Genomic DNA, 25,090 nt, shown 5'->3' with positions numbered 1-25,090 from the left:
GAACTGAAGATAGAGCTTTATCAAAACTGCAACAAAACCTCAACTCAGCTCAGTACCTGATTGGATTAAGGTAAGCAGCCCATACTCTACCTGAATCGCAAAGGAAATGTAAACCCTCTCTAAAAGAAAACAATATTATCTGGAGGTCTGCAAGTTGTTGTTTTTTAACACAATGTCCAGGATTCAAACTAGGCATGCCAAGAGATAGAGCCATATGAAGGATTATCAAGAAAAAAAAAAATCAATGGAAACAGACTCACACCTGACCCATGTATTAGAGTTAGCAGAAAATGACTGCTATGACCAAAATGTAAAAAGGGAGGAGAGAAGAAGGATAGATAACATATATTAAAGATAAAGAATTTCACCAAAAAACTGGAATGTACAAAAAAATTTAAATGGAAATTCTGGGCCTGAAAAATACAATAACTGAAATTAAGAATTCAGTAGGTGGCTTTAACAGCAGATTAGACACAACAGAAAAGAAGATTAGTCGACTAAAAGACAAGTCAATAGAAAAATATCCAGCCCTGGCTGGTTTGGCTCAATGGACAGAGTGTCAGCCTGCGGCGGAACAAAGGGTCCCGATTTTGATTCTGGTCAAGGGCACATGCCCGGGGTTGCGGGCTCAATCCCTGGGGAGGGGGAGGGGAGGCATGCAGGAGGCAGCTAATCAATGATTCTCTCTCATCATTGATGTTTCTATCCTTCTCTCCATTTTCCTTCTTTCTGAAATCAATAAAAACAATTTTAAGCCGAAACCGGTTTGGCTCAGTGGATGGAGCGTCGGCCTGCAGACTGAAGGGTCCCAGGTTTGATTCCGGTCAAGGGCATGTACCTGGGTTGCGGGCACATCCCCGTAGGAGATGTGCAGGAGGCAGCTGATCGATGTTTCTCTCTCATTGATGTTTCTAACTCTCTATCTCTCTCCCTTCCTCTCTGTAAAAAATCAATAAAATATATATTAAAAAAAACAATTTTAAAAAGGGGGTGGGGGTGAGCAGAGAGCAAATAGAACAGAAGCACTAGTTTAAAAGATAATGGCCACACCTGGCACCCAGATCTTAGTTTCTACTGCTATTCTCCAATAAAATGAACCAGGGCTCCTTGGAGAAGTGGCTGATTCTAGGCTAGGGAGGGAATGAATAATTATGGAGTATCTTATAGTGCAAGTAAGCAAGAAAGTGCTCAAAAAAAATCACAACAGTAGCGTATGACAAAGGGACACAGGAGTCAACTGAAAGCTCAAATGGTCAAAGCTGGAACACTTTCAGTAACAAAATTAAGTAATGCTGAATTATAATCCACAGTATAAAAATCCATGAGTACATACTGAAATAAGTAAATGACTGAATAAAGAAATAGAAGAAAAAGAGACAAATCTGTGCTGAAAATTTCCAAATAATTTATGTAGCTACTCTGCCCTCAAGGAGGTAGAGCATAGCTCCCTGCTCCATAACTGTGGGCTTCACATAGTGATTTTGTATAGTATGAAAGGGGAAGAAAGAGTAATTTTACAGGGAAAACCTGACAAACATTCCCTGAGGCACGGAGCAAGGTTAACATTAATGGTAATATGTCATGTTGATAATATGTACCCTGATATGATATGTTACGATGAACAAAAGCACTTTACCTCTGTGATCTTCCTCCCAAGAACCTATTAACCTAGATAATCACAAGTGGACAAATCCCAATTGAGGGAATTTCTACATAACACCTAACCAGGACTTTTCAAAACTGTCAAGGTCATCAAAACCAAGGAGAGTCTGAGTAACTGTCATAGCCAAGAGGACCCTAAAGAGACATGAAATGTGATATCCTAGATAAGATTCTAGAACAGAAAAAGGACAGTAGGTAAAAACTAAAGAATTAAGTATGGACTCTAGTTAATAATAATGCATCAATACTGGTTCATTAGTTGTGACAAATGTATCATTAACATCCTACTATACTAACGTAGGATGTTAATGACAGAGGAAACTAGATGTGGAGTATCTGTACTATTTCTCCAACTTTTCTACAAATCTAAAACAATCCTAAATAAGAAGTTTATTTTTAAAAAGATAACAGCTAACTGTTCCATAAAAAGACCATATAGGCAAAGCAGCCCTAAAGGGCAGAGACCGAAGAATGAGACTGAAAAGTCCAGTTTATGAGTTAATAGGCTTTAATAGAGAATTTACAGGAAACACTTGTCTTGACTGGCTGCAAAACAGTCAAATCTCCATCTTTCCCCTCCAAGACCACCATCTTTCATCCCCACTCAGAGACAGACCTACATGCTCCAAAAGGACTGCATGGGTGGCCGGGGGGACAAAGAAGCCAGACACCAGCAGACCCTGGTGCTGGAGGGCACTAAGAGAGGTAACTTCTGGAGCTTCTTGCTGCAGAGGAAGAAGTAATGAAAGCTCTGTGACTAGATGGAAACCTCTGGACACATTCCAGAGTCCTGGGAAGAGAGGTCAAAGGTCTGGAATCATTCACTCAGAAACTACGCAGGTGGATTCATTTCAAGATGGAGTCAGCTCTGTCCACACACTAAGAATTTCTCCAAGCTTATACAAACAAGATTCAGTGGCGCACAGATTCCATGGGCTCTGAGAACCCCATGCTAATGAATAAGAAGAAAATCATATACACCAGAGTAAAAAAAAAAAACAATGAGGAAAACATTCTAATGTGGCTAGAAAGAAAAAAGACATCACCTCCAAAGGAACAATAAGACTTAAAGCTGACATCTCAACAGAAACAATGGAAACTGGAAGACAGCGTAATTATATCTTTAAAGTGCTGCAAATGGAAGGGCATGTACATTTCTTTCTATCTCTTTTCCTTAAGGAATGTAAAGTAGTACTGAGCCATCTTCAACCATGTAAAGGAGAATAAGCAGAGCAACAAGACAGAGGAGCCTACGTCCTTGGCCCCAGTAAGGCACCACTCCATGCTTGGTCTGCTACCTGGTGTAGTATGTTTTGAGAAGAGATATACGCCTTCTGTTTTATTTAAAAAGGAATAAAAAGAATCAGGAGTTAACTTGAAGGTACTACTAATTGCAAAAGATGGGACAATTTAGACATCAATAAGGATAATAACCACAATGGATTTAAACACATCAAATATATTTAAAACCATGGGTTCATAGATAGAAAAAAAGAGGACTCATTGGTAACCTCTGGAAGATGCTAGGGAACCAATTCATTATTCTGAATATTATTAAAATTATCCTCCTTCCCTGTACAAGCTAAACCTCACTGTAATGAAACAGTTGAAAGAAAAGTCATTCTTAATAGAATTTCAGCAAATAAATAAAGAACAATGGTAGAATTAGAAGAGCACTATTTTGTAACCTCTGATGAATAATGGATCTAGGACAGCTGCTAAAACTATTAATGGTGAAGCTGATAGGGAACTTTACAATAGATGGATCTGTCTGACAACATCTGAACTCTATGATCAATCTTAACAAAAAACGGACAACCAGACATTTTCTGCCTCCTGATGAGATACAATAGGATGCATACTAAATACCTATGTAATATTCTTGCCCAAAACTCAAATCTCCAACTGATTAAGACTACATCTAACTACTTATTTACAAGGAAAGAGGAGATATAAGACATAGTAAACAATACCAGGCACCACAATCAGAAAATGCCAGAATATAGATAGGACACTCTATAAAACAAACAACACAATTTCTTCAACAAATAAATGGTAAGGTAAAAAAGACAGAGCAAGAGCAAAAAGAGGGAGAGAAGTTATATATTAAGAGAAATTTAAGAGATTATCAACCAAATATAATGTGTGGACTTTGCCTGGATACTAATTTGAACCAACTGTAAAATACATATATACAGACAGACAAACACTCATACACACACATATATATGAAACAACTGGGGATATCTGAATGCTAATTGAATATTTTACAATATTAAGGACTAACAATATTTAGATGTGATATTTTATTATATTAAAAGGGTCCTGCCGAAACCGGTTTGGCTCAGTGGATAGAGCGTCGGCCTGCGGACTGAAGGGTCCCAGGTTCGATTCCGGTCAAGGGCATGTACCTGGGTTGCGGGCATATCCCCAGTAGGAGATGTGCAGGAGGCAGCTGATCGATGTTTCTCTCTCATCGATGTTTCTAACTCTCTATCTCTCTCCCTTCCTCTCTGTAAAAAATCAATAAAATATATTTTTTTAAAAAGGGTCCTTATAGTTTAGACATATATACTGTTGTATTTACAGATGAAATGGTATGATGACTGGGATTTGCTTCAAAATAAACTGGAGGGGGTAGTGGATATATAAATGAAACAACATAGGTATGTGTTGATAACCTTTCAAGCGAAGTAATAAGTCCATGGGAGTTCCTCAGTCCCTACACTTGCATATGTTTGAAATTTTAGACAATAAGATTTTTAGAACCAGGGGGGTAGAGGGAGGACTTGTATGCCATGCTTTAGAGTTCAGCCTGATCACATTTAACCAAGTCAATTTAAAGGAATTATTACCTGACAAGATTTGAAATAAACTCTATATAGAGTCTGTGGAGAGAAAGTAAGGTGTACTCCTGGGAGATTGGTGTGGTATGCAAAATGAATTGTGGAGGGGGGAGATCAGAGTCCAGGAGTGCTGATAAGGGGCTGCTGCTAAGTATTCCTGGCATCCAGATTATAGTGCATGCAATGGGAGAGAGTAATGACTACGTAAGATAAAAGTAGACTCTAAAGTTTGAAGCCTGAGTCAGTAGGACCTTGGTAATACTGTGAGAGACAAAGAAGTTAAAGTGACATGCTGATTTAAGGAGAGGAAGGAAAGGAAATTTGGAACTCTTAACATGTTAAATCTGGGGTGACAGAATAGTAAAGTATTTCTGAGCCTCTCTGTGGTCAGAAAATCTCCTGAAGCCTTTTGAACAAATGGTAGAGAACACCATGGTGAAGAGTACTGTGCTAGGAGTCAGGCGTCTGAATTCTATTAGTGACCCTGACAGCAGCCATATCTGTAATTTCGGGCAAATCATGCTGAATCTCATAAGTGTCATCATAAAATAGGGGAACTAGAAAATATCTGTAGTGCCTTTCAAATTTAACATTCTATAGTGAAAATTCTCAGTGATATTATCTACAAGGTATTTTTTAATTCATTCAACAAATATTTTAGCATTTTCTTACAAAACTAGAGGCCCAGTGCACAAAAATTCCTGCACTCCGCGGGGGGGGGGGGGGGGGGGTTGGGGGGGGTGGATCCCTCAATCCGGCCTGTGCCCTTTCGCAGTCCAGGACCCCTTGGGGGATGTCCACCTGCCGCTTAGGCCTGCTCCCCAAGGGATCGGGCCTAAGCTGGCAGTCAGACATCCCTCTGGCAGCCCAGGAGCCCTTGGGAGAGGGCTCTTGCCACCACTGCTGCACATGTAGCCATCAGCCTGGCTTGTGGCTGAGCAGAGCTCCCTCCTGCATTGAGCGTTTGCCCCCTGGTGGTCAGTGCGCATCATAGCGACCGGTCATTCCCAGTTGTTCTGTCATTAGGATCAATTTGCATATTACCCTTTAATTATATAGGATACTATACTAGGCACTGTTTACAAATGGAAACAAGAGATTAACACTTGTGCATGGGAAAAGACAAGAAATACATATTTTGAAATCATCCATACAGAAATGAAAGTTTGAGGTCAGGAGAATGAATGAGCTCATTGAGGAAGCATATAGAAGAGCAGAAGAATAAGAACTGAGCCTTGAAGAAAGCTCGTAGCTGGGGATAGAGGGAATAAAGAGGACCCAGTGAAGAAAAGAGAAACAGTTAGAAAAACAAGAGAGAAACAAGTTAGACAAGTGACGTCAAGGCCAATAAAACCAGAGTGAGTTTTCAGAAACAGAAGCCCAGGCAAACACAAGAGCTAAGAAAGAGCTTTTAGATTTGCTAATAAGGAGGTCTCAGGCAATTTTAAATAAATTTATTTTGAATAATGGTAGGACCAAAAATTGGGAAATAAGGAATATGGGAGGAAACATATATACATAGTCTCATACTTTCTTTGGGAACATCTATATATATAAAAGCTAAGTGACAGGACCACCAGAACGACCGAAACGACCGGTCGCTATGACACGCACTGAGGCTGGCCAACTGGCCCAATGGGGGTGGGCCAACCTCCCGCAGACCTTCCCCCCAACCGGCCGGCCCTGATCGGCCCCGACTGGGGTGGGCTGACCAGACCCCATCCATGCACAAATTCGTGTACAGGGCCTCTGGTATATGCATAAACCCTAAAGCACTTATCAGCCTACAGATACTATGAAAAGTGAATTACCCAATGAAGCTCACCCAAACTGTCAACCTCACTGTTCAGAACCAAGATCTCTTGGGTTCACAGCTGCATTTTGTTATACTGTCCTTTACTCTCACTTGCAAAACACAATCATACTGAATTGTGAAGAGGATGACTACCTCATAAGAAACATAAGAATGAAATCAAGAAGGAAAAACAATGCCCTAGTTGGTTTGGCTCAGTGGATAGAGCGTTGGCCTGTGGACCTAAGGGCCCCAGGTTCAATTCCAGTCAAGGGCACATGCCAGGGTTGCGGGCTCAGCCCAACGTGCAGGAGGCAGCCAATCAATGATTCCCTCTCATCATTGATATTTCTATCTCTTCCTCTCTGAAATAAATAAAAATGTTTTTTAAAAAGAAGGAAAAACCAATTACTCACAATACTCCTTCACCTCTTTGTTCTCCAATAACTACTTGCACCACCATTTTATATCGGTCAAATCCCATTGCTAGAAAGAAAGAAAAAAATAAGAATGTTATCTGTAAGCAAATATATGGTAAAATTACTTAATGAAGGCAAATTTGCCTGGAAAAGAACATAAGCATTCAGTCTACAAGCACTTACTGAGTATGATGATAAGTTTGGGAGTCAGAGAGACCTGAGGACAAATCCTAACTATAAGCTTAGTATGTAACTTTATACAAGCAAAATCCTGAAAATTCTCACTAATAACAAATCTGGAGAGAAGAAAGCTGAATGGATATGTTTATCTTCCCTGGTTTCTGACCAGTGAATAGTGGAAACAGTAACAACAACAACAATGTGAAATGGGCAAAGTTGAAACAGAGCTAACTCTCTTTAATGAAAGTAAAAGCTTCAGGATTATATAGTAAACTAGAGGCCCAGTGCACGAAATTCATTCACTTGGGGGGGGGGGGTGTTCCCCTCAGCCTGGCCTGCACCCTCTCGCAATCCGGGAGCCCTCGGGGGATGTCTGATTGATGGCTTAGGCGGGGAGTGGGCCTAAGCCATCAGTCGGACATCCTTAGCACTGCCGCAGAGGCAGGAGAGGCTCCCGCCACCACTGCTGCTGTGAGCCCGGCTTCTGGCTGAGTGGTGCTCCCACTGTGGGAGCACACTGACCACCAGGGGAAGCTCCTGTGTTAAGCATCTGCCCCCTGGTGGTCAGTATGCATCATAATGACCAGTCGTTCTGCTGTTCAGTAGATTTGCATATTAGCTTTTTATTATATAGGATTAGGCAAACAACCGGGACACAACAGGTGCCCTTCCACGTGGGACATGAACCCTAATTAAGGATACTTAACAAAATCTCAGAAGAAGTTAGAGCCCAAGCTATTTTTTTAAAAAACACTGCACATAGGCCCTGGTCAGGTTGCTCAATTGGTTGGAGCATGGTCCCATGTACCAAAAAAAGTTGCAGGTTCAATTCTAGATCAGGGAGTGTACAGGAGGCAACCCATCAGTGTTTCTCACATTGATGTTTCTTTCTCTCCAACCAACTGAGCCACCAGACCGGGCAAATGAGCATGTATTTTTAACAATAATTTTAACAGTGAATTTTCATTAAAATTTAAAGAAAATGCTAATATACTAACAATTAATATGGGTGATGAAAATACATAGAATATTTTTTATACTTTTTTATTTTTTTTCATTTCAAAAAAATTAAGACACCAAAATATTAAATAGTATTTACCATTAAGTAATTAAAATTTTTATACTTTTTAAAAAATGTGTCTATACAGTAGTCCCCGCTTATCTGCAGTTTTGCTTCCCGCAGTTTCAATTTCCCTGTCAATTGCAGTAGATAATATCAAATGGAAAATTCCAGAAATACACAATTCATAAGTTTGAAATTGTGGACCCATCTGAATAGCATGATGAAATCGCACACTGCCGAAACCGGTTTGGCTCAGTGGATAGAGCGTCGGCCTGCGGACTGAAAGGTCCCAGGTTCGATTCCGGTCAAGGGCATGTGCCTGGGTTGCGGGCACATCCCCCGTGGGAGGTGTGCAGGAGGCAGCTGATCGATGTTTCTCTCTCATCGATGTTTCTGGCTCTCTATCTTTCTCCCTTCCTCTCTGTAAAAAAATCAATAAAAATATATTTAAAAAAAAAAAAAAAGAAATCGCACACTGACCCATTCTGTCCCACCCAGGCCTTGAATCATTCCTTTGTCCACATTCTGTATTCAATACCCACCCTTTAGTCACTCAGTAGCCGTCTCAGTTATCAGATCCACTGTATAGGTATTGCAGTGCTTGTATTCAATTGACTTATTTTACTTAAATGATAGCCCCAAAGCACAAGAGTAGTGATGCTGGCAATTTGGATATGCCAAAGGGAAGCCGTAAAGTGCTTCCTTTAAATGAAAAGGTGAATGCAACACAGTAAGATGTTTTGAGAGAAAGACACCACATTCATGTAACTTTCATTACAATATATATTGTTATAATCATTCTATTTTTTTCATGGTTTTCATGTCCTTCTTTTATTATTCTGTAAAAGGTAACAAAATATACAGAACAAAGTTTTCCCTTTTTAACTAATATAATCATTCTATTTTATTATGTTAATCTTATAGTGCCTGAGTTATAAGTTAAACTTTATCGCAAGTATGTATGTACAGGAAAAAACATAGTATATATAGGGTTTGGTACTATCATTGGTTTCAAGCATCCAAGAGGAGTTTAGAACATATCCCCCCAAATAAGGGCACACTACTGTATAGTCCAGGTTAATTATAATGAAAATGTATTATTATTACGAAGATATTTCTTCTTTCCAAAGAGTGATATTTTTTAAAAAGGATAGCTAAAAAGAGAGGGCTTTTCAGATGGTATAAAAATTTTTTTTAAAAAAATACATTTTTACTAGTTTCAGAGAAGAAGGGAAAGGGAGAGAGAGAGATAGAAACATCAATGATGAGAATCATTGGTTAGCTGCCTCCTGCACGCCCCACACTGGGGATCGGGCCCACAACCTGGGAATGTGCCTTGACCCAGAATCAAACTAATGACCTCCTAGTTCACAGATAAACTCTCAACCACTGACCCACACCTGCCAGGGCCAGATGGTATAACATTATTAATAAGAGAGAGAAAGATAAAAAACGGTAAGTAAAGCACAAGATTTGCTCTGCACATGTAGAGTTTGGCAGTAGTAGAGGGTTGAGTAGGGTAGTGAATGGCAGGCTGAGGAACTGATATCTTGGTGGGAAAACAGCCAAGAATTACTAGTACAGGGGAAGGACCCCCTGTACTTCCTGGGTTTTCTGCGTATTTGGATTTCCTGGATAGTGATTCCATACAATGTCTTATTTCACATCTTTGTTCTTTCCCATCATCTGCAAAAAACTACATATAAAAAGTTACCATATAATTGAGGAGACTAGACATTAAAGAAAAATGTGTCTTTAATAGAATCCACAGCTTATGTCCTTTGTGTAAAGATGGGGAAGGAGACAGATGGGTAAAATTGAATGTTTGAAGGGAACAAGTCATTTCTAATGATCACCATTCTTACCTTTTAATTTATCTTTAATCGTTTCTGATAGGCGCTTTGTGAGCAGAGGTGTTTCTTCTGGAGAGTACTCAGCGGTTGCCAGCTCCTCCTTGAGCACAGCATGGATGCAGTCTTTAACCACGGAGGGTCTGAACCTGAACGAGACGGTTTAAACATCTAATTGGTAACTCCAAAACCCCAGCTTACCTTCCCAGCTCAACATCCTCTAGCTCTCTGTCATTAGAACCATTTCATCCTTTTTCATATTGTTTATTATAAAAGTAATTAAAAAAACGAATAAAGAAAATAAGTCTTCTCTCTCCCCTGAACTCCAGACCACATATTCCAACACCTATTCCATCTGGATGTCTAGTAGGCAACGCAAATGTAAACATCCAACACTGAGCTTCTCATTGACTCCTTTCCCCACACTAGGTCCTCCTGCAGTCACCTCCAGTCTTCCAGGTGCTGAAGCCACAAAATTTGGTGTCAGTCTTGTTACTTTTCTCTCTCACAGCCCGTATCCCATTAATAAGCAAATCTTATCAGTTCTACCTTCAAAATAATCTAAAATTCATTCTCACCAACCGTCACCACCTTGCTCCAAGCTACCATTACTTCTTGCCTGGACTACAATGACCTCCTAACCAGTCTCTCTGTGTCTGCCTTTGTCCCCAAATCCTGTTCTCAACACAGCAACTGGACTGATCCTGTTAAACTCTGTGCCAAATCATGACACTCCTCTATGCCAAACACCCCACACAGTTCCTACATCAGAGTAAAAGCGATATCCTAACTGTGATCTGCAAGGTCCCATATGCTCTACCCTACAAAACTCTGCGACCTTGTTCCCTACCACTTTCCTCCTAGTTCTCTCCACTCAGGCCCCACTGGCCTTCACTATGCTCTTTAACCACACCAGGCATGCAAACTTCAGAGCTACTGTACTTACTGTTAACTTCTGCCTGAACTCCAAATCCTCCTTTTATGCATAGCTAACTCCCTCACTTCTTTCAAGTCTTTATTCAAAAGTCACTTTTCCACCCAGCCGGCATGGCTCAGTGGTTGAGCACTGACCTATGAACCAGGAGGTCAAGGTTCATTCCTGGTTAGGGGACATGCCCGGGTTGTGAGCTTGATCCCCAGTGTGGGGCGTGTAGGAGGCAGCTGATCAAGGATTCTCTCTCATCATTGATGTTTCTATCTCTCCCTTCCTCTCTGAAATCAATAAAAATATATATTTTTTAAAAAATCACTTTTCCTAGTCACCCTCTCTAAAACTTCAAACCACCCTCTTACTATTTCACTTTATATCTCCCTTCCTGGTACTTATTACTATCTGATACACTATATGGTTAATTTATTTATCTTCTTTATTGTCCTTTTACCTAGATAGACTATAAGTTCCATGAGGGTAGGGATTTTTTATTTGTTTTGTTCACTGGTATGTCCTTATTTCTTAGAGCAGCACCCAGCACTCAGTAGACAATAATTTTTTGAAGAAATGGATTATTGAAGAAAGGAAGACAGAGGAAAAAAAAAATCTTCCCTAATGCCACCACCTTAACAATGCCACTAGCATTTTAGTTGTATTTATCATCCTATATAATAAAAGCCTAATATGCTAAGTATCCGACCATCCATTCAACTGTTCGACCAGTCACTATGATGCGCACTGACCACCAGGGGGCAGATGCTCCAACCAGTAGGTTAGCTTGCTGCTGGGGTCTGGCCAATTGAAACTGGGCTAGATGGGCCAGATATGCCCTGGGGCGCCCTGGAGCCCTCCCGCAGTTCCTCCCCCGCCCTGATGGTGCACCAGTGGGGTCCTTCGGCCTGGCCTGAGCCCTCTCGCAATCTGGGACATGCAATCCGGGACCCTCGGAGGATGTCAAAGAGCCGGTTTCCGCCTAATCCCTGCAGGCCAGGCTGAGGGACCCCACCAGTGCCCAGCACCGGGCCTCTAGTATATTATAACACTAAGTTCCTTTTCTGTGCTAGATAGTCTATAGCTGATTTGTCTATCATGTGCCAAGTTATCAGAATGTTTTAAGTTTTGAGTTTATAATGTGGTTTAATATTTGGTAGTACTAGTGGCCCCTTATTACATTTTAACAGTATTTTCTTTAGTCTTCTGCCTGCTTATTCTCACAGATGAACTTTGGAATCATTGACAAATTTACAGGATTTGATCTGTTCAAAATGTGGTCTCCCTATTAACAAACATACTATATCTGGCTTTTCTCTTAAGCCTTTTCCATTCTCAGTAAATGTTAAAAGTTTTCTTCAAACAAGTCAGAAATAATTTAATAGGATTATTCTTATATAACATATTTTTTGTGAATCATGTTCTGCACTGTTTTACAGCAGAAACACTGGTGAATGTCATTCTATGCTTTTAGAAAACTTTACAAAAATAACTGAACATATCTCTTTTTTGTATCCATTCTACTCACCAGTGTTTATCACATTATAATCAAAATTCCTGGCTTCCAATATTTGCCAAATATTTGATTCAGCAATCTGATTTTAAGCAACAGAGAAAGAGCTTGGGAACCTTGTGAAAATAAAGTTAGTGATGTATCCCACAGGTGTAGCAGATAGCAGACTGTCCTCAGCACTAGACTGTGTGCTTGGGCCTCCACATACATTCAGGTCCCCTGCCCTGCAGAAAAGTAAGCTATTCTGGCACACGTATGCACACAGTAAACTTCTAAATTCGGCTGAATGACATTCGACGCAAGCCGCTTGTTTTCTTTTTTTCTTTTAAGTAATGTCTCTTTTCAAAAATATATTTTATTGATTTTTTTACAGAGAGGAAGGGAGAGAGAGAGTTAGAAACATCAGTGAGAAACACCAATCAGCTGCCCCCCGCACACCCCCTACTGGGGATGTGCCCGCAACCAAGGTATAGGCCCTTGACGAGAATCGAACCTGGGACCCTTCAGTCCACAGGCCGCCGCCCTATCCACTGAGCCAAACCGGTTAAGCCAAGCCGCTTGTTTTCTGCTCCTCTCTTTTCCATCCACCTCCTTTTCCTGTGTTCACGTCCTGGGTCGCCTAGATTCAGAGCCAACCACCCGCGCTGTGCTAACCTTAAGCGCTGCAGAGCTCTAACACTACAACTGCAGGTCGGGTCCTCTGCTGCCCCCTGCAGCTGAAGCCAAGAAGAACAGCCCCGCCCTCCCCCGACCAGCTCCTCCCTCTACAGCCCCTCCCCTCCCTCGTCAGCTCCGCCCCTTCCTCTTCAGCCCCGCCCCAGCCCCGCCCCTCCCTCGTCAGCCCCGCCCCGCCCCTCCCCAGCCCCAGCCCGCTGCTCCCCCGCCTCCCTCTCCCCGGGATCCTGCCCGACACCCAGGCTTCCCGGCGAGCTCTGCCTGCCCGGCCCAGCAGTCCCGCAGGTCGCCCCGCCGCAACCCGTCCTGTACCCGCCTTTGCTGGAAAACGGGCCGCAGAATATAGGTGTTCTCGGACTTCCCAGAGATCTTGTCAACCTCAAGCGTCCCCTCTGTCCCAGAGACGGACGCACCCACGGAGACGGACACAGCCCCCGACGAAGCCATGGCCGGGGCTTCTCGGCCCGGCGGGTCTCGCGATGAGGAGCTGCTGGTTGTGGCCCTGAGCCGCGAAACCGTCGCCAAGGCAACAGGGCCGCCCTCGGCGGTGACGTGTGCGGGCCGCGCGCACACTCGGCTGAGCGGCTCCCCCTCCTCCGAGGGCTCTTCCCCGCGCCTGCGCACCGCTGCTGGGCAGACCCGGCCAAGAACGCCGGACTGTAGTTTCGGCCCAAATTGATGTAGTTCTGCCTTGGTTTACAAAATATTTTATTACGCACTAGCTCTTATTAACCGCTTCACAATCTTAAGAAATTGACACGTGCCCTGCCCGTGTGGCTCAGTGGTTGAGCCTCGACCTAAGAACCAGGAGGTCACTGTTGAGTTCTCAGTCAGGGCACTGAAAGGGTTGAAGAGAATAAACCAGGGCAGAGAAAAACTTATTGTGCTTATCAGACATCTTGCAGAAAGCTGCAGCCTTGAGCACAGCATAGCTCCGATAACCAGAAGACACCTGGCATGGGAGGAACCAAGGACGGACCGGACCCTTAGGTCAGCAGAGCGGCCCTCTTCGCTGATGCCTTTCTGTCTCAGCCCACCTGCACTCAGGTGTTGGGGAATAAAATCCTTTTTGATACATTATGGCCTCATGTCATAGGTGCGCAACCCCGGCCCACGCCGAACCTTTCAGGCACATGCCGGGGTTGCAGCCTCGGTCCCCTGTAGGGACCATGCAGGAGGCAGCCGATCAATGAGTCTCTCTCATCAGTGATGTTTCCATCTCTCTCCCTCTCCCTTCTTCTCTGAAATTAATAAAAAAATATTTTTAAAATAAACTGACATGAACCCTGAGACCCATAGAGGTCCAAAGATACACAGCTAGTGAGCATCAGACCCCTGACCGCATGCACAGCCGGAATGTCAGGGGCACAGTGTATGCCCAGTGTATAGCACTTACTGAACTGCTCTGACGCCAGTGAAAGGAACACTGGGGGGTTAACCAGCTCAGGGCGCTGTGACAAAACACCACAGACTGGGTGGCTTTAACAACAGAAATTTATTTTCTGGAGGCTGGGCGTCCAAGATCAAGGTGCTAACAAGGTTGGTGTCTGAGGCCTTTCTCCTTGGCTTGCAGTTGGCAACCTTCTAGCTATGTCCTCCATGTCCTTTTCTCTGGTGCTCATGTAGAGAGAGATCTGGTATCTCATCCCCTTCTTATAAGGATGTCAGTCCTCCTGGATTAGAGTCCTTCCCTTATGACCTTGTTTAACCTTAATTAGCTCCGTAAAGGTCCTATCTCCAAATAAAGTCACATTGGGGGTTAGGGCTTCAACCTGTGAGTTTGGGGCGGCAGGGGGTGGGCGGGAGGTAGGGACATACAGTTTAGTCCATAACTACTGATGAATTTAGAAGATAGGGGCTCAAGTACTGACTTCACCTGAACCTACTGAGTGCTCTAGGGAAGCAAGTCCATTATCCTGTAGGAGCCTTAACTTCTCTATGGGTTACATGTGGCAACTTTTATGGGGTTGTTAAGCTGAAATGAGATCATGGCTGGAGGACATTTTATGGACTAAGTTCTTACACAATAAAAATGACAATTATTCCTTCTATTAATATGTCATGCAGTTTACAATGTGATTTAAAATGCATAATATCATGCAACATACTTGCAAGGAATTATTATTGCTATAATTACCACAGGAATACCTAAAAGGGAAGTCTGTTTGTGATTGATACGTGCCCTGCCCGTGTGGCTCAGTGGTTGAGCCTCGACCTACGAACCAGGAGTCCAAGATCAAGGTGACTAGGGTCATTTTACAGATGAGGACCCTAGTTGCAGAAAGGATTCAAGGCAGTTTCTGATGGAAGCCGTGTCCGTGAAGTGGCATTGCCTATGGCTTCTCACAGAGGCTGCAGAAAAGGCCCAGGAAGGCGTTGAAGAAGTGGGTGACCACCAGGAGAACCTGGAGGAGGCTGATGCACAGGAGAGCGGAGAAGAAGGACACGTGCCAAATGACAGCCTTCAGAGGCTCCAGGCAGACAGAGTTCCAGAGGGAATGGTCATACAAATAATTCCTGTTCCCACAAATAAAGAGACAAGGAACAAGTAAGAAATGCCAAATAAGCAACCTCAGCAGACAGCCGGAGCCTCCCCAGCTCAGGTCACAAGCCTAGACTCATTCTTGAGGGTAACTATTGTTGCTGCATTTGCAATGTTTGAGCATCAGAGGAGTGAGATGCTAGAATGCATCACCAAAAGGAGTTTGTAGTCTCTCTCTTTCTCTCCCACTCTCCTTCCCCCCTCACCCCCAATCTCTCTCTTTCTCTGAAAAGGCTGAAAATTCATTCAAGTCTCCATCCATTTACCTGTCGTGTAGGTCTTTGAATGGGTAACCATATTTCCAAGCTTGCGTCTGGTTGAAGGATGAGACATCGAACATGCAAAATGGACCATCTTTCAGGGCTACTCCAGAAGTAATAAAGCAAATCAAGGCTCCAAGCAAAGCCAGGCCACTTGATAATAGAGCAGCGAGCATCTACAGAGAGAGAGAAAAAATAGTGAGCCCTGGCTGGCATGGATCGTGGTTAGAGCATCAGCCGCCAAGCAGAGGGTAGCGGGTTCAATTCCAGTCAAAGCCATGTACCTGGGATGCGGGTTCCCCTCCCTGGTTGGATGAGCATGTGAGGGAGGCAACCACTTGATGTGGCACGCTCTCTCTCTCTCTCTCTCTCTCTCTCTCTCCTCTCTCCACCTCTCCTGTCCTTTCCACTCTCTCTAAAATTAATGGAAAAAATATCCTCCATTGAGGATTAACAAAAAAGAAAAGAAACAGTGAGTCTGAGTTGGGGTCGTGACTAGGTGACTTGTGGGGCCACCTGGAAACTTCTCTGGTGCTCAGGCTGTCTCCATGATATCACACGGGGCTACTCCCACCCGTGGCACCTCCTTTCAAGCTTGACCAAGGAAGGGTGGCTGCTGAGGGGTCACAGGGTAGAGCTAGGAAGGGGTGGAAGAGAAAGAACTGAGAAGGGGGCACACTGGCACTTGAACCTGGATCTGCCTGTGTCCGCAGGCCCTTGGACCGTCTCAACAGGTTGGCATCAACAGCTCTTAAGCTCAGCCCTGACCGGTGTGGTCCAGTTGGCTGGAGCATCGTCCTGCACGCCCACTGTGGGCTCAATTCCCGGTCAGGGCACACACCGGGCTGCGGGTTGGATCCCGGTTGAGGCATTGATCAGTATAGGAGGCAACTGATCAGTGTTGCTCTTTCACACCTTTCAGTGTTTCACACACAGTCATTCAGCCTCTGCGTTAAAGAGTCGGATTGTCCTTTGCCCTCTTCTGACTCTTTTAAGGCAAAGCTGTATTTCCTCCCATCCCATCCCCGATTCCCGTCTTGTTCAAATCAAGCATGAAAGGGAGGGAGGGAGGGAGGAAGCAGGGAAGGAGGGAGTCAGGGACAGAGGAGAAGAGAAACAGACAAACAGCAGTCGACTCTGAAATGACACCGGTCTGTCACTGTCCTTTTCTCGTCTGTACACTGCTCTCCCCCCCAAAGAGAGCAATGAGTTTATTTTATGGCAGGATTTTAGCTCGCTTCCAAATTGTCTTCTTTCCCAGGATACCAAATCTTTTATTCTCCTTTCCAAAGAATACATATTTTAAAATTACAAAACCACGTATAAATAGTTTTTTATACAGAATCATAGTTTTTCCCCCACTGATGTCAAGCTGGTTTGAAGCTTGGGAGGGCACAGAGAAAGGTTTTGTTTGTTTGTTTTTATCAATTTGAGAGAGGGGGAGGGAGGGAGGGAGGGGAGGGGGGAAGGAGAGAGAGAGAGAGAGAGAGAGAGAGAGAGAGAGAGAGAGAGAGAGAGAGGTTTATATTGTTCCACTTATTTATGCACTAATTGGTTGATTCTTGTATATACCCTGACCTGAGATCAAACCCACAGCCTTGGTGTATCAGGACAGTGCTCTAATCAACTGAGCTACCCAGGCAGGGCCAGGTGCGTGGTAAGCTTTGACTCTAAGTTAAAAGATTCAAGATTAATTACTCTGATGTAAGCCTAGAACAGTAATTCTCAAAATGTGGTCCCTGTCCCAGCAGCGTCAATCACCTCACCTGGAAACTTGTTAGCAATGCAAAATTTCCCTCTCCACCCCAGGCCTACTGAATCAGAAATTCGGGGGGGAGGGTGGGGGGCGCTGGCGGGCGGGGAGAGGGGTACAGGGGGGGACCCAGCAACTGGTGTTTTAACAGACCTTGTGAGGGTTCTGGTGTAGCTCAACCTGAGAACCATTCCCTTAGGGGAAAACAGATGTGACTGAGAACAGACAGTGAGTGAAATGTGTGGGTGCTTATATTTAATTCTTTAGCATGTAATTCTGAATCAGGGGGTTCCCACTATATAGGTGGCAGATACCAAGTAGGCTGTGGGGTTACTGTAAGGAGGCCACCAATCCACGTGTCTGAGAATGAATAGGCAACATAATGTGTAAGAAAACAGAGTTTTCAAATAAATATAGATGCTACTGTGATTAATAAAGTGCAATTACAGTAGTATTTGGGCCTCAGTTTCATTATCTGTAAAATGGAGAGGTTAGACTAGAATCTAGTCTTTAGATGATCTCTGGAGAACCTTCCAGCTCACAGAAAAATTTAAACAAAATAGGCAAGAAATTTTCTTTCAAAAACACATGATTATGCCCTAGCTCAGTGGTCGGCAAACCGCGGCTCGTGAGCCACATGCGGCTCTTTGGCCCCTTGAGTGTGGCTTTTCCACAAAATACCACGTGCGATTGAAACTTCATGGCCCATGCACAGAAGTCGGTTTTCGGAAAGGAGATAGACGAAACAAGTATACAAGATGAGTGTGGATGGGAGAGTTGGAAGGGGTCAACCTCAGCAAACGTACCTCAATCAGATTGAGGACGTTTTTAGCAAAGGCCAGCTTAGGAGTACCCTAATTAAGTTAATAACTTAATGTACCTACCTATATAGTTTAAGTTTAAAAAATTTGGCTCTCAAAAGAAATTTCACCGAGACTGGTTTGGCTCAGTGGATAGAGCGTCAGCCTGCGGACTGAAAGGTCCCAGGTTCGATTCCAGTCAAGGGCATGTACCTGGGTTGCCGGCATATCCCCAGTGGGAGATGTGCAGGAGGCAGCTGATCGATGTTTCTCTCTCATCAATGTTTCTAATTCTCTATCCCTCTCCCTTCCTCTCTGTAAAAAATCAATAAAATATATTAAAAAAAAAAAAGAAATTTCAATCGTTGTACTGTTGATATTTAGCTCTGTTGACTAATGAGTTTGCCGACCACTGCCCTAGCTGGTTTGGCTCAGTGGATAGAGTGTCAGCCTGCGGACTGAAAGAGTCCCAGGTTCAATTCCAGTCAACGGCACATGCCCGGGTTGCGGGCTCGATCCCCAGTCAGGGGCGTGCAGGAGGCAGCCAATCAATGATTCTCTCTCTCTCATCATTGATGTTTCTATCTCTCTCTCTACCTCTCAATTTCCTCTCTGAAATCAATAAAAATATATTAAAATTATAAAACAACATGATTGCAATGTACATAACTCATGTTCATATTGTTCAATAAGGTAAAAAATTAATAACAACAGTTCTCACATTTGTATAGACATTCATGGTTCATTACAACATTTATGGTTAGTTAAATAACAGGGTCATTGACTTGATTCTGTTAACCCCCGTTTTACAGATGAGGACCTGAGGCTCAGGAAAGTTAAGCCACTTGCCCAAGAGCTTAGAGTGATTAAGGGGCATGACCAGGACCTGACTTCAAACCCCAAGACCAAAATTGCCTTTTTACCACTTGGCCTCTGAAGTAATGGGATGTAGGGACGTTCTAGGTATTAGAAGAGTGAAGTCTGGTGCTTACGCTTCGGCAGGGCCCACTCTTACTGAAGCAGCCGTATCGCCAGCCCATCAAGGAGATGAGGGTGGCTGCAGTGAGTACCTGGGAGAGGAGAAAGAGCGTTAGGACGAGACTGGGTAATGGACACTTCTTGCCGCCACCTGTGGCTGTTGCACCAGCGTGGTTGGGCACCTCCCGGGGACTTGATTATCCTCTCTTTCCCAGAGGGTTTGGTTTTGCCTGTCAGGGCCCAGGTTTGGATGACTAGCCTGCCCTGACTCTGTTGACGGCAACATTCACACCTAGTATGCCTAGTCCAAAATCCAGCAAGTCTTCCTAGACCAGTGGTTCTCAACCTTCCTAATGCCGCGACCCTTTAATGCAGTTCCTCATGTCGTGGTGACCCCCAACCATAAAATTATTTTCGTTGCTACTTCATAACTGTAATTTTGCTACTGTTATGGATCGTAATGTAAATATCTGATATGCAGGATGTATTTTCATTGTTACAAATTGAACATAATTAAAGCATAGTGATTAATCACAAAAACAATATGTAATTATATATGTGTTTTCCAATGGTCTTAGGCGACCCCTGTGAAAGGGTCGTTCGACCCCCCAAAGGGGTCGCGACCCACAGGTTGAGAACCGCTGTCCTAGACTCTTCTATCCTTTGGAGTTGCTATAGACTCCAGACCAGCTTATTAGGTCAAACTGATTTGCAAGGAATCAAAACACTCCTCCCCCTTCACCTCCCTGCTTCATCCCTCGGGGGCACTTTGGGAGTTCTCGCTCAGAGAACCCAGGACACTTACCATGAGGCCTCCTCCCCAGAGCCCAGAGCCCAGCATGGCATGCTTGCCAATGAGGCCCCTCAACAGGTAGGTCACATCCCAGTTAGGAAAGAGGAGCACCGTGTTGGCCCCAGCAGCAAACAGGGCTGTAGTCCCGAGGCTCAGCCCCAGGATGCGGGAGCAGGTCCTTGAGCATGCCATCCTGCAGGGAGAGCACAGTGTCCTGGAACGAAGGGAGGAGGGTCATGGTAGCTCTGCTACTGGGAGCATGGGGTGGGGAAGACAGACACAGATACTTCACCTCCCAGGGTCGGACAGAAGAACCAAGGATCGTGCTTAAAAACTCAGCCTCTTATAAATATCCCCCAATGGATAGGGTTTAATTGCTCCATTTTCTGCCAACTTCGACTCATACACACATTCTCCTCATCCCATCATACAGTGAGTAGTCTTTGTTTCTGGCTTCTTTCACTTAGCATAATACTATTGAGGTTTTTTGTTTTTTATTGCCTAGTAGTATACAATTGTATGGATATACCACAATTGATCTATTCACATCAATGTTTCTATCTCTCTATCCCCCTATCCTTCTCTCTCTGAAATCAATAAAAACATTTTTTTAAATGTTGCCCTTCAAAAGACATCATTAAGGACATGAAGAAGCAAACCACAGGCTGGGAGAAAATACAATATACATTTTGTGAAAATGTATTGGAATGTGAATACATAACATTGACAAAGGACGTATATCTAAAACTCTATAATAAGAAGACAAACCATGATTAAAAAATGGGGAAAATATTTGAATACTTTGTTTCATCTCACAAAAAATATATATATTTAAATGACAACTAAGAACACGAAAAGATACCCAACATGATTAACACAGGAAAATGCAAATTAAAACCAAAATAAGATCCTACTACACACCCACTGGAATTGTGATAGTTAAAAAGTTGGACCATACCAAGTGTCAGTGAGGATGTGGAGCAACTGGAACGCCCAGAGAGACCTGGTAAGAATGCAAATGGTACCACCACTTGGGAAATAAACTTGGCAGTTTCTTATAAGGTTAAACATTCACTTACCGAATGATCACGTAATTCCACTTCTACATATTTATCCAAGAGTAATGAAAACATCTGTCCACATAGAGACTAGTACTTGAATGTCCATAGCAGCTTTATTCATAACTAAAAATTAGAAATACGAAAACATCCTAAGTGTCCACCAACAGATGAATGTGTATATACATACATGAATAACTATATTATTCAGCCATAAAAAGGAATGCAGTTCTGTTACATGCTAGAACTTGAACGAACTGTGAAAAATGAAATAAGCCAGACCCTAAAAGACAAATATGTATGATTCCACATATATATATATGAAATATACAGAATAGGCAAACTCATAGAACTAGAAAGATTAGAGATCACCAAGGACTGTAGGGAGGGGGGAATGGGAAGTTACTGTTTAGTGGTTACAGAGTTATTGTTTAGGGTTATGGAAATTTTTGGAAATAGGTAGTGGTGGTAGTTACACAGCATTGTGAATGTAATTAATGCCACTGAACTGTATACTTTAAAATGGTTAAAATAAACTTTGTTACATATATTTTACCATAAGAAAAAATCAATTAAAAATGAAAGGAGCTCTAGCTGGTTTGGCTCGGTGGCTAGAGTGTCAGCCTGAGGACTGAAAGGTCCCAGGTTTGATTCTGGTCAAGGGCACATGCCCAAGTTGTAGGCTCAATTCCCCGGCGGGGGTGTGCAGGAGGCAGCCAATCAATGATTCTCTCTCATCATTGATGTTTCTATATCCCTCCCCTGCCTCTCTGAAATCAATAAAAATATATTTTAAAAAATGAAAGGAAAAAAATGAGAAACAACTCAGATGTTCATTAATGTGAATAGATAAATTGTGGTATATCCATACAATTGAGTACTACTAGGCAATAAAAAAGCAAAAAACTGCAGATGCATGCAACAACATGGGTAAATCGCAATAGTATTATGCTAAGTGAAAGAAGCCAGAAACAAAGACCACTCACTGTATGATTCTGTTTATATGAAATTCTAGAAAAAGTAAAAGTAGTGACAGAAAGTAGATCCATGGTTGCCAAGGGCTGGGAATGGAAGAGGGGATTGATATAGGGACATAGGAAACTTTTTGAAGGGATCAAAATGTTCTAAATCTAGATTCTGCTGGTAAATACACAACTACATGTACTGACAAAACTCATCTAACCACTCTGAAAATTAATGAATTTTATTATATTTTAATTATATATCAATGAAACTGATTAAAAATTTAAAATGTCATGCCTATATAGTTATACAATGTCTTCTCCATACCTTTACTTATAGCCATTACAATCTTTTATATTTCCACTGATTTGTGAACTTCTTGGTTATACATATTAGAAGCCCGTTGCACAAAGATTCGCGCAACTGGCCTTCCTTCCCCTGGCTGCCGGCACCGGTTTTCCTCCAGCACCCGGGTCCCAGGCCTTTGGTCCGGCCGCAGCGGAGAAGCCAAGCCTCTTCAGACTTCAGTCTTCAGTCTTCACTCCAAGCCTGTGTATGCAAATTAACCGCCATCTTTGTTGGGTTAATTTACATAGTCACTCTGATTGGCTAGTGGGTGTAGCGGAGTGACACCAATTTGCATGTTTCTCTTTTATTAGTGTACTAGAGGCCCGGTACACAAAAATTTGTGCACTGGCAGGGGGGAGGGGGTGTCCCTCAGCCCCACTTGTGCCCTCTCACAGTCTGGGACCCCTCGGGAGATAATGACCTGCTGGCTTAGGCCTGCTCCCGGGTGGCAGAGGGCAGGCCCAATCCCTAGGTGCAGCCCCTGGTTGGGCTCAGAGCAGGGCCGATTGTGGATTTGGGGCACCGCCCCTGTCATGCACAGAGCAGGGCGGATTGAGAGGTTGCAATGCCACCCCCAGTCATGCTCAGGGTAGGGCCGATTGGGGGGTTGGGGTGCCGCCCCCTGTCACACTCAAGGCAGGGTCGATGGGGAGGTTGCGGTGCCACCCCCTGTCACCCACAGAGCAGGGCCGATCAGGGGGTTGGGGAGCTCCCCCCTGTCACGCACAGAGTAGGGCCGATAGGGGAGTTGGGGCACTCCCCCCTGTCACACTCAGGGCAGGGCCGATGGGGAGGTTGCAGCTCCACCCCATCACACACAGAGCAAGGCCCATGGGGGGGGGGGGGTCGGGGCGTCGCACCCTGTCACACACAGAGCAGGGCCGATCAGGGGGTTGGGGCACCTTCCCCTGTCACGAACAGAACAGGGCGGATAGGGAGGTTGTGCCCACCCCCACCCCCCCGCCCCGTCACACACAGAGCCACAGGGCGATCAGGGGGTTTGGGCGCTGCCCCCTGTCACATTGCTCCAGGGGCCAGGAGGCCTCGCGGCTCCGCTGATCCCGGTACTGGGAGGCTCCACTGATCCCAGTGCCGGGAGGCATATTACCCTTTTACTATATAGAATAGAGGCCTGGTGGATGGGTGGGGGCCGGCTGGTTTGCCCTGAAGGGTGTCCCGGATCAGGGTGGGGGGTCCTGCTTGGGTGCCTGGCCAGCCTGGATGAGGGGATGATGGCTGTTTGCAGCTGGTTGCACCCCCTTCAGGGTGGGGGTCCCCACTGAGGTGCCTGGCCAGTCTGGGTGAGGGGTTGAGGGCCATTTTCAGGCTGGCATGTGACTGAAGCTCCCAACCTCTCCTTTTTTTCTTTTTTTTTTATTTTATTCTGGGATTTATTTACCTTCTATGGCTGTCACTGGAGCTGAGAGCCAGCTTTAGCTCTGAGGCTCAGCTCCAGCTCTGAGACCTCGGCTGCTGAAAGCAGGTATCTGGGTTTGTTTGGCTTCTATAATTGAAACACTGTTTCAACTCCAGCTCTGAGGCCCAGCTGGCTGAAAGCTGGTTTCTGGGGATTGTTTAGCTTCTATAATTGCAACATTGTTTCTTAGACTGCAGCTCAGAGGCCAGCAGCGGCAGGCAGGGAATGTTGGCTTCCTCCATCACTGGAGCAAGCAAGCCTCCTGTTCGCTTCAGCTACCTGGCTGCTGGCCGCCATCTTAGTTGGCAGTTAATTTGCATATCTCACTGATTAGCCAATGGGAAGGGTAGCGAAGTTACAGTTAATTACCATGTTTCTCTATTATTAGATAGGATACACACACACACAGATATATATATATATATATATATATATATATATATATATATATATGAAATAGAATAGGACTAGTAATATTGGGGTAAACTCACATCAATGTGGATCTGAAAAAAGGTCAATATCATGACTTCCTGAAGAAGTGGCCTGTTGCTACTTCGTATTCAGTTACATGTCTGTCTCATCTTAAGGGTCTTGACACTCCTCTCTAAGACATGGTTTTGCAAATAATGTTTTTTAAATGTATGGATCATTCTCTCTCTCTCTCTCTGTCTCTCTCTCTCTCACACACACACACATACATATACATACACATATAATAAAATATTTCAGTGTTTAAAGAATTAAACATAATGTATATAATATATTTGTACTTGTAAATTGTATGGGATAATTAAACATGTAAATACAACAGTTTACAAATAGGTCATTACTGCTAATATTATGAAGCCCCAAGTGTGCCCTCTCTGATCCTACCATCTTTCTGGACTCCTTCCTAGGAATGACTACCCTAAATTTTTATTTTGTCCAGACTGACGTTTATGGTAGAGAGACTGATTCCAGACAGAGCACTGAGTAGGGCTCTTGATTGGGGGGTGCTCCTGCCCTTCTCCCTCACTCCCCAGCCTCCGCAGTCCTTGGTGACCTTTGCTCCCCCTAGTCTCGGAGCCCAAGCTCATCTCCGGGCTCCTGCCAACAGGGAAGTTCCTGCTTCAATGGCATTAGCATTTCAGTGTGATGAGTTGCCTTCCCCAATCTCTATGCCTTGTTTCTCACAGTGAATTGAATAATTTGTCTCTGATGAAAGTTCAGATTTCAGTGGAGAGGGGACATTGCTGGGGCAGTTTGGGATAGGCTAT

At 43.9% G+C, this 25,090-nt stretch overlaps 2 protein-coding genes across 3 annotated transcripts in view; both read right to left on the bottom strand.

The window, feature by feature from the left end:
* The window catches only part of DYNLT2B (dynein light chain Tctex-type 2B), a 46,223-nt gene extending 32,814 nt beyond the window's left edge, over positions 1-13,409 (bottom strand). For both annotated transcript variants that reach the window (XM_081085366.1, XM_081085365.1), the window contains exons 1-3: positions 13,239-13,409; positions 9,828-9,961; positions 6,717-6,786 (exon numbers count right to left, since the gene is read on the bottom strand). In XM_081085366.1, coding sequence (XP_080941492.1) covers positions 6,717-6,786; positions 9,828-9,961; positions 13,239-13,369 — 335 coding nt within the window. In that variant the 5' untranslated portion in view covers positions 13,370-13,409. The remainder of the gene's footprint in view (positions 1-6,716; positions 6,787-9,827; positions 9,962-13,238) is intronic.
* Positions 13,410-15,255: 1,846 nt separating this feature from the next.
* On the bottom strand, positions 15,256-20,246 carry TM4SF19 (transmembrane 4 L six family member 19; the record flags this gene model as incomplete). The annotated part of the gene is made up of 4 exons (XM_081087612.1): positions 20,061-20,246; positions 19,270-19,347; positions 15,731-15,900; positions 15,256-15,439 (listed from the first exon to the last, which is right to left on the bottom strand). The coding sequence occupies exons 1-4, from the start codon at positions 20,238-20,240 to the stop codon at positions 15,256-15,258; spliced, it is 612 nt and encodes a 203-aa protein (XP_080943738.1). The 5' UTR covers positions 20,241-20,246.
* Between the last annotated feature and the right edge of the window lie 4,844 nt (positions 20,247-25,090).

This window comes from Myotis nattereri (assembly GCF_964212035.1).
Source record: "Myotis nattereri genome assembly, chromosome: 3".
In the NCBI taxonomy this organism is placed as follows: domain Eukaryota; kingdom Metazoa; phylum Chordata; class Mammalia; order Chiroptera; family Vespertilionidae; genus Myotis; species Myotis nattereri.
The sequence above is the reverse complement of the archived record's forward strand: the minus strand, read 5'-3'. Positions and strand labels throughout refer to the sequence as shown.